Below are 8,563 nucleotides of genomic sequence, written 5' to 3'. Positions count from 1 at the left end.
GGGCGGGCGGGCGGGGAGTTAGGGGTTCCGGGTTTCGGTGACGATGAGAGCTTGGTGAATAGGACGGCGTCGAACGCGCGACGGCCGTTGTTGAGGGATGAGGTCGATCAGCTCGCGACGCGGTTTCACGACGCGACGCGCGTGGCGCGACGCGACGCGATATCGGACACCGGTTCGGAGCGGTCGAGTGATTTTTCGGACGATGACGGTGGGAGCTCGTGGGGTGGATCCAACGCTGGAGGTGTGGAGGGTGATGCGCTCGTCGTCGAGGCGTTCAGTCGCGCGAGACACGGTCGGGTGAAGGAGTTGCAAAAGTTGTTCGCCCAGGGTGTCGATCCTCGCGTGCGCGACGGGAACGGTCTCACCCTGATTCACATCGCGTGTCAGAACAATCAGCGACGATCGGTGAAGCTGGTGCTGAAGATGACGGATTACAAATCTAAACCCCCGAGGTTGGATCTCATCGACGCGCAGACGAATAACGGGCACACCGGTTTGCACTTTTGTTTCGCGTACGGATATCAAGCTCTCGGTGAGTACCTTCTCTCTCTCGGCGCGTCGGATACGTTGGTGAACATTCACGGTCTGTGTTGTTACGAAGGTCTCGAGCCGAACGCCTCGAGGGAGACGCTGAACACGCCGGAGATGCGCGCTCGGGCGCACGAGGCGCGCATGCACCGTTGGATCGAGTCGCAGCGTCCGGGGGCGCAGTCGCACGACGGATATCGCGGGGGCCCTCGAGGGGCTCGAAGCGTCGATGGCTACGCGCGATCGGAGGGTGGTTTCAGCGGTGGTTACGATGGTTCGTCCGCGCAGTATCCGCGCACCGAACCGGGCGGATACCCCGGGTACACGCCGCCGCGAAGTCGCTCGAATAGCGAATACAGCGACGACAGATCTCACGCGTCGTACGACTCACAAGGGTATCCTCGCGGACCACAACCGATGCCTGGACCGCTCGGACATCCACCGCCGATGCACTACGGTGCTCCGCAGTACGGCGCGCAGCCGCACTACATGCCGATGCCGTACGCGTACGCCGCGCCCGTGGCGATGCCGGTGCAGCCGATGTACGTGCCGGCGCACTATCCGGGAATGCCTCCCGGGTATTACAGCTACGACAACCCCGGTTTCGATGATCGCAGATCGCCATCCAGACGCGATCGATCGCGTGATCGATCACCGCGCCGTGACCGCTCTCGCGATCGCTCTCGAGACCGCGATCGTCGGTCGCGCCATCGGTCGCGCGATCGCGGCTCTCGATCGCGCCGTGACCGCTCTCTGGGTGATCGTTCCGATTCACTCGCGAGCGGTGAGGAGCGCGTGCCTGTGTACAGAGCCAGTGAATCGACATCGCATCACTCGAGTCGGGCGAGCACGCCCACGCGAAGTCACAGACGACCGGCGCGCGTGGATGTCATCGCGGAGACGCGCGGAGCGATGGACAAGGCTCGACGCGGCGGCGGCGGATTTCATAGCAGCGACGAGGAAGATTAGCTTTGACTAGAACTTAAATGTAAATGATTAACACGCGATTCAATGAACTATTTTCAACGATCCAACTCGCCGAGAAAGATCACGCCGTCGGCGCCGCCCGACGCGAGAACCGGGTTCTCTGTCGGGCTAAACGCGACGGCGGCGACGGCGCCTTTATGACCAGGAAGCTTATACTTGAGCTTCGCGTCCTCGACGTCCCAGACGTATACGCACGAATCCGACGAACCAGCTGCGACGCGCGTACCGTCGGCATTGAACGCGCATCGCAGCAGAGCCTGTTCGAAATTGTGCGAGTGTCCCACGAAGCGCTTGCACTCGCGCTCGCCCTCGACGTACGCCCGCGTGTCCCACATTCGCATCGTGTTATCCATCGAGTTACTCAGGACGTATGATCCGCACGGGGAGATGGCTAATCCCGTGATCGTATCGCTGTGTCCCTTGAGCGTCATCAGAGCCTTGTCGTCCATCCTCGCGTCCCACGCGCGAACGACTTCGTCCACGCCCCCCGTGTACGCTCGCTCGCCGTCACCGCTCATCGCCACCGACGTCTGCGGCGTTCTGTGTTCATACGTCTTCGCCGCTCGTTTCTTCACCCTGAGATCCCACACGCACGCCCGTCCGTCATCGCTCACGCTCATCACTAAACTCCCGCGTCCCGCCGCGCAGTCGTTCGACGTCGTCCCTCTCGTCGACGCGTACGACTTCACCTGCGTCCCGGTCTCCGCGTCCCACACCCTCAAGACCCCACCCGCATCACTCGTCACCACGCGTTCGTCATCGAACGTCGCGTCGATCCCGGTGATCGCCCCGCGCGCGCCGATCATCGCGCAATCGTTCGCCGTCTCGCTCTCCACCCCCGCCCGCCATCGCTGCGCCGTCTCATCCGTCGATCCGCTGTACACCCGCCGACCGTCCCGGGAGAAGCATAGAGACGTCACCGAGGCACCGTGTCCACCCGTGAGCGCCATGATGGGCGCCGCGAGCGACGACGTGCGCCTCGACGATGCATTTTTCAACGATCGCTTCACCGTCAGCGCGATCGCGCCGTCGCTCGTCAATCGTTCGCTCTCCGTCCCCACCGCGGTCCGTCGCCGCTTCGTCGTCGTCGCGAGCGCGGACGACGTCGTCGCCGCGCTCGGCGAGGGGCTTCGTCGTCGACGCGGGGCCATCGCGATGTGGCGGCGCGCGCGCGTGTCGCGAAAGGTCCATCGCGAAAGGTGCGTCGCGCGCGCGACCGGTGGGGACGCCTTTGGAAACGCGATGTGCCTTTCGACTGTCCACCGGTGGACGTCACGACCGCGCGCGTCGACGCCGCGCGCGGGGAAGACGGCGTCGACGACGGGCGAGATGGCGCGGGATCGACGCACGCGCGCGCGCGCGCGCGTGGACGGGCGCGACGACGCGCGCGGACGCGGGAGAGGGACGAACGAGGGACGGATGCGTGGACGTCGGGACGGGGACGACGACGAGCGCGCGCTGGTGGAACAACTGCGCGCGCTGGGGCTGGAGCGACGGGAGGTGGAGGCGGATGGGAATTGTTTCTTTCGCGCGCTGGCGGATCAGCGATTCGGGGACGAGGGACGGCACGAAGAGCTGAGGAAGATGGTGGTGGAGGCGATTCGGCGACGGGAAGAGGATTACGCGCCCTTCGTCGAGGACGACGAAGATTTTGAGTCGTACGTCGAACGAATGTCGAGGGACGGGGAGTGGGCGGGACATTTAGAAGTTTCGGCGGCGGCGGGGGTGCTCGGGGTGGGGGTGTGCATTCATCAATCGGGATCGCCGCGGTGGGTGAGCGGCGCGGAGGCGACGGATGAGCGATGTCGGACGTATCACGTGAGTTACGAAGGATGCGATCATTACAACAGCGTGCGGATTCGTGGGAGTAAAGCCGGTACCCCGGCTGGGCCACTGAGCGTTGCTTTGCTCAGGGATCCGGATTTGCGCGAGATCGCTCGCCGGTCGGGGTGTTACGAGACGGAACGCCTTCGAAGAGCGCTGCGGGCGTGTCGAAACGACGTCGACGCGGCGGTGGACGTGATCGAAGATGAGCTCGAGGAGGAAGCGAGGGCGAGGGAAAAGGCGATAGAAGATGGCGTCGACATCGCAGAGTTCGACGGCGGCGATTGGGCCGAGGTACAGACGAAGCACAAGGGAAAGAAGAAGGGCGGCAATCGCGGCAGACATCGGCGCGACGGTGGTATTGAGAAGGTTGATAGCTTTGAGAGCCTGGCGATATGACAAATTCATGCGCGGGGTCATTTTTTATTGATGATATTCGTTGTTCGCTCACTCTTAGATCGATCGACTCGTCGCGTCGTCGTCGTCGTCGTCGTCGTCGTCATCGTCGTTCTCGTCGTTCGATTCCTCGGACGAAGACGATTGATTCATGAGCGCGGAGACGAGCTCGCGTCGGAGAATGATTAGACATCTTCGCGCGCACTCGACTCTCGCACGACTCTCCCACTGTATGTTTTCAAATTTCACGTCCACTTTCGCGTTCGTTTTGACGTGATCCCGAAGGCGTCCTTCATCCTCGCACGCGTCGGCGTCCTCGACGAGCTCTTCGAGAACGTCGTACAAATGTGAACGAGCCTTGAGCTCGGCGAACGCCATGCACTCCGGATACCTCGCGTCGTTTCGTGGACACGTCTCGAGCGCTAACCACGACATGAAATCCTCGCGGTGCGCGCGACCGGCGATATCGGGATAGACGCACCTCGACCAGAAGCCCGCTGCGCGCTTTTTCGACGGCCCGCGGCACCCTGACGAGACGTTCGGCGTCCACGGCCGCGAGGTGACGCACGCGAGGTCGTCACGTTTCGTGGGTGAACGCGACGCGCGCGGATGACGCATTTTCGTTCGCGCGCGCGCGCGCGTGAAGACTGCTTGTTGCTGTTCTCACGACGCGAGGTGACTATTCATATCCTACCGGCTACTACCGCGCCCCGGCGTTCTGTCGCCGCGCGGCTTCGATGAGCAATGACGCGCCGCGTTCAATATCAGCCTTCGTTGTGTGCCGACCGACGCTTAATCGAAGCGTACCGACGGCGAACTCCATCGGGACATTCATCGCTTTCAAAACGTCGGAGACCGTGGCGCCGCCCGCGGCGGCGGCGTCCGCAGTGTGACACGCCGCACCCGCGCTCGCGGCCAGGACATCACCGAGCTCGATGAGAGAAATCGACGCGAGCAAGCCCTTGATGCCGATGTTCAGCGTGTTTGGCAAGCGTTTGGCGTCGTCCGCCGGACCGTTGATTCGCACACCAGAGCCGTCGGCGCCGCCAAGCGCTTCAACCAGTCGCTTCTGCAGATCGTCACGCATAGCCTTAAGATGCTTCGGACACTCATCGCGCTCACGTTCGACGATCTCGCACGCCTTTCCTAGACCGACGATATGAATGACGTTCTCCGTCCCGGCGCGTCGACCGCTCTCCTGTCCGCCGCCGTAAAACGGCTTCGTCCCGCCGAGATCGGTCCCGGACCGAACGTACAGCGCTCCAACGCCCTTGGGAGCGCCGATCTTATGGCCGACGATGGTCACCATGTCAACCCCGAGTTCATCCACCTTGACCGCAACTTTCCCACAGCTCTGCGCGGCGTCCGTGTGCACGAGAACGCCCCTCGCTCGCGCGACGTCCGCGATCTCCTTCACCGGCTGCATCGCCCCCGTCTCGTTATTCGCATGCATCACCGTCACCAAACACGTGTTCGCATCGATCGCTTTCGCGACGTCGTCGACGCGCACGACGCCCTCGTCATCGACTCCGACGAGCTCGTACGTGAGCTCGCCAAACGCCTCCATCGACTTCAAGTACTCAATTACCGCTGGATGCTCGATCGACGTCGCCACAACCTTTGGCTTGGCCTTCAAATCCCCGATTCTTCGCCGAAACGCTCGAACCGCGGCCTCGATCGCCCAATTATCACTCTCGCTACCGCACGACGTAAACGTCACCTCGCTCGCGTCGCACCCCAACATCGTTCCCACGTGCTCTCTCGCCCGCGCGATCGCCTCTCGACACGGTGACGCGAACGCGTGTCCACTCGACGGGTTCCCGAAGTGTTCGTTCACGAAGGGCGTCATCGCGCGCGCAACCTCAGGCCAGATTGGCGTCGTCGCATTGTAATCCAGGTACGTGCACGTCTCCCACGTCTTCCCGGGTAAACGCTCGCCGATCCCGGGGAGTTTCTTGGACGTGAACGGGCGGAGAATACTGGGCATCGCGCGTGGGGTGACGTGCGAGCGCGAGCGGGGACGACGAGGATGGTGGGAGGTGAGAGCGCTCGCCGCGACGCGCATGCGGATTCAGCGAGTGAGGACTCGACGCGGTGGAATATCAAGGAATGCGTTCGCCGATCTCGCCCGTGCCGTCCCAGTCGGCGCCGACACGATCGCTAGAGAATATCGGAAGTCGGTTCCGCATGTGCACGCGGTCGATGGCCCACATGAGAGCGTCGTCCAAGGGGGGTTTTGAGGCGTCAAAATAATCGAGCGTCTCGTCGAGTTGCGCGAGCGATGTGTGTCCGATGAGCGCGGTGGTCATGAAAGCGCGTCTTTGAGCCCATCGAAGGGCGAGCTCAGTGAGTGATATCCCAGCCTCCTCGGCGAGCGCGGCGTACGCGTCGATGGCTCGTAGTGCCGGACCAGACCTGTACCTGTACAAAGTTTGGCCCCAGGAATAATCGTCCATGCGGCCTCTCGGATTCTTTAAGAGACGCTCCGCAAGAGCTGGGTCGTCGGGATTATCGACCGCAGCTTTGATTTTTCGATACTTTCCCGTCAACACGCCCCCTGCGAGGAGGTTATATCCCATCCATCCTGCGTTCTCGTGCACGGGTGAAGATGCCTCCGCGAGTCCATTTTCTTCGCTACGCCTGTTTATCAAACTATAATCGCCCTGCATGCAGCATGGTTCGGGCGCACCGACGCTGCGCGCGGCGTAACACATCGCTGTCAACCCGTACGCGTTGTCATTGCAGCTCCCGTACCCACGAAGCTTGCCCTGGTCGATCATCTTGCCCATCGCCTCGGTGATTTCCTCGAACGAAGCGGCGTTCTTGTAATACGGTGCTCGCTCCATTTCGACGTCGTAATTCAGCGACTGCCCCCAGTTCGACTGCGGCGTGTACCTCGCCGGCCAATGTAACGTGTACACGTCCACGTAATCTGTCTTCATTCTCAACAACGACCGTTCCAGATCCCTCTGAATGTTCTTCGCGTTCACGTTGGACCCGCCCGTGATTTTCGTCGCGATGACAACCTTCTCTCTGCGACTCTTATCCTGCGCCAACCACCGCCCGATGATCTCCTCCGTTCGCCCCTCCGGCCTCGATCGGTCACTCGGGATCGGGTACTGCTCCGCCGTATCGATCAAACTCACCCCACGCTCCAAGACGGCTCGATCCATCATCGCGTGGCACAGCGTCTCGTCCGGCGCGTTGACATCCGCGCTCCCCCACCGCTGGGTCCCGAGACCGATTTCACTCACCACGATCCCTGAGCGCCCACCAAGACGCTTGTGACGAATGCCCTCGACCACCTTCACCGTCTCGTTCGTCGGTCGCGTCGCCGGTCGCGCACGAGACGTCGTTTTCGCACCCAAGGCTGGTTTGGGACCGAACAGGTTTGCGAAAAACTCTTCACCACTCGTCGCCGCGGTGAGCGTCATCGCGTCGCGCGTGAAGGCTCTGCGCGTGCGCTGTGTCTGCGCGCGAACGCTCGGTCGAGCGGCGCGCATGGGGGAGAGGGCGATTGTGTGGGACGGGAGGCGCCGCCGCGTCCGCGCGCGTCGCCTTTTAACAACCATCAATACGTTACAAAAGAGAGGCAATGATGCAGGACGTATAGGTGTGCGAGTGAACCATGTGGGTATCCAAATGGGGGGTTGGGTGGGGGGTAGTGGGTTGGGTAAGAGATCAGCCTCGGATGGCTAGCCCGAGCGCGTGCTCGTCCTCGCGAATCTTCCACGCGTGCTCGACGAGTCGGAGCGCCTGGAACGCGAGCAACGCGCTCCAAACGTGTTGCAGCGACATCGCGGCGCCGTAAGAGCGCTGCAAAAAGATGAACCCGGCTATAAATATGGCTATGTTGACCAACTGCGCGGTACCGACGAACTTTGCGTCGCCGGTGCCGATGACGCACCCGTCCGTGGCGTACGCCGCGGTGGAGAAACCGATGGTGACGGCGACGACGACGCGCAGATTCTTCGCCATCTCCAGCGATCGGGGATCATCAAACAGCACAGCGGATCCACACGCAATGTATGCGGCCACGCCTAGGGTGAGCCCCATGAACAACGCGATGGAAAAGAGCGCTCGCCGCGTGATCGCGACGTCCTCGGGATTGTCCCGCTTTCGAGGTAACAACACGTTTCCGACCGTGAACACGGGCTCAGCGCACAGACCCAATAAAATATAAATATCCAGCAGTGTTTTATTCACCGCCGCAGGAACCACGCCGAACTGCGTCGCGAACGTGGTGAGGATCATGTACGTCGTCATCCTCGCCGTCGCATTGAGCACCAACCAGGCGACTTCGCTAATAATTTCGGCGTCGACCAACTTCTTGAACGCTCGCTTCGCGCTCTGAGAGAAGGTTTCGGCGACCTCGAAGACGCTGCGAAGCACGAGGAATCCACGACGACGCGCGATGATGGAGAACATCGCGAAACTGTACGCCTGCCCAGTCGTCAGGGCGATGCCCGCGAAGAGCACGGCGGACGTCGCCCCCATGCCTGGCGTGATGTACAAGACCTGTAACCCGGCGGTGATGACACCCGATGCTAACCATACCCACATCGTCGTCAGGGCGTCTTTGCGCCCCAAGAAGGCGCCCTCGAGGGCGTTCGCCGCGGCGAACATCGGCAAACCGACGCATCGAAACACGGTGTACATCCTCAGCAAAGCCTCCACCTCGTTCGGGACCAACATGATTTTGCAAATCGGCCCGTACAACGCCTGTAAAGCGAGCGCGAGCGCGATCCCCCCCACGAAGGCGGCGCACACGCTCGCGGTCACCAGGTGCGTCGTCTCCTCCGTCGGCGGCGCGAGCTCGAGCTTTGCC

The 8,563-nt window shown here is 62.2% G+C and overlaps 7 protein-coding genes across 7 annotated transcripts in view; 2 read left to right on the top strand and 5 right to left on the bottom strand.

The window, feature by feature from the left end:
- OT_ostta09g03670 (Voltage-dependent channel, four helix bundle domain) overlaps nt 1–1,507 on the top strand; it is a gene marked incomplete at both ends in the record, with an annotated part of 3,406 nt that extends 1,899 nt beyond the window's left edge. The window contains 2 exons of the mRNA XM_022983421.1: nt 1–1,114; nt 1,146–1,507. The exon at nt 1–1,114 is cut by the window's left edge and continues 1,899 nt beyond it. Coding sequence (XP_022839688.1) covers nt 1–1,114; nt 1,146–1,507 — 1,476 coding nt within the window. The remainder of the gene's footprint in view (nt 1,115–1,145) is intronic.
- Nucleotides 1,508–1,550: 43 nt separating this feature from the next.
- Nucleotides 1,551–2,666, bottom strand: OT_ostta09g03660 (G-protein beta WD-40 repeat; the record flags this gene model as incomplete). The annotated part of the gene is made up of 1 exon (XM_003081309.2): nt 1,551–2,666. The coding sequence occupies one exon, from the start codon at nt 2,664–2,666 to the stop codon at nt 1,551–1,553; it is 1,116 nt and encodes a 371-aa protein (XP_003081357.2).
- Nucleotides 2,667–2,844: 178 nt separating this feature from the next.
- OT_ostta09g03650 (Ovarian tumour, otubain) lies at nt 2,845–3,738 on the top strand (the record flags this gene model as incomplete). The annotated part of the gene is made up of 1 exon (XM_003081308.2): nt 2,845–3,738. The coding sequence occupies one exon, from the start codon at nt 2,845–2,847 to the stop codon at nt 3,736–3,738; it is 894 nt and encodes a 297-aa protein (XP_003081356.2).
- Nucleotides 3,739–3,792: 54 nt separating this feature from the next.
- On the bottom strand, nt 3,793–4,170 carry OT_ostta09g03640 (unnamed product; the record flags this gene model as incomplete). The annotated part of the gene is made up of 1 exon (XM_022983420.1): nt 3,793–4,170. The coding sequence occupies one exon, from the start codon at nt 4,168–4,170 to the stop codon at nt 3,793–3,795; it is 378 nt and encodes a 125-aa protein (XP_022839687.1).
- A 265-nt stretch (nt 4,171–4,435) lies between these two features.
- OT_ostta09g03630 (Cysteine desulfurase, NifS) lies at nt 4,436–5,722 on the bottom strand (the record flags this gene model as incomplete). Its single annotated transcript, XM_003081307.2, has 1 exon — nt 4,436–5,722. The coding sequence occupies one exon, from the start codon at nt 5,720–5,722 to the stop codon at nt 4,436–4,438; it is 1,287 nt and encodes a 428-aa protein (XP_003081355.2).
- Nucleotides 5,723–5,837: 115 nt separating this feature from the next.
- OT_ostta09g03620 (NADP-dependent oxidoreductase domain) lies at nt 5,838–7,169 on the bottom strand (the record flags this gene model as incomplete). Its single annotated transcript, XM_003081306.1, has 1 exon — nt 5,838–7,169. One exon carries the CDS (start codon nt 7,167–7,169, stop codon nt 5,838–5,840), a length of 1,332 nt encoding a protein of 443 aa, XP_003081354.1.
- Nucleotides 7,170–7,416: 247 nt separating this feature from the next.
- Nucleotides 7,417–8,563, bottom strand: OT_ostta09g03610 (unnamed product; the record flags this gene model as incomplete). The annotated part of the gene is made up of 1 exon (XM_003081305.2): nt 7,417–8,563. A coding segment is annotated over one exon (1,147 nt), but the record flags the coding sequence as incomplete, so codon positions are not given.

This window comes from Ostreococcus tauri, assembly GCF_000214015.3.
Source record: "Ostreococcus tauri WGS project CAID00000000 data, contig chromosome 09, whole genome shotgun sequence".
In the NCBI taxonomy this organism is placed as follows: Eukaryota; Viridiplantae; Chlorophyta; class Mamiellophyceae; order Mamiellales; family Bathycoccaceae; genus Ostreococcus; species Ostreococcus tauri.
This window is presented reverse-complemented; position numbering and strand designations above follow the sequence as displayed.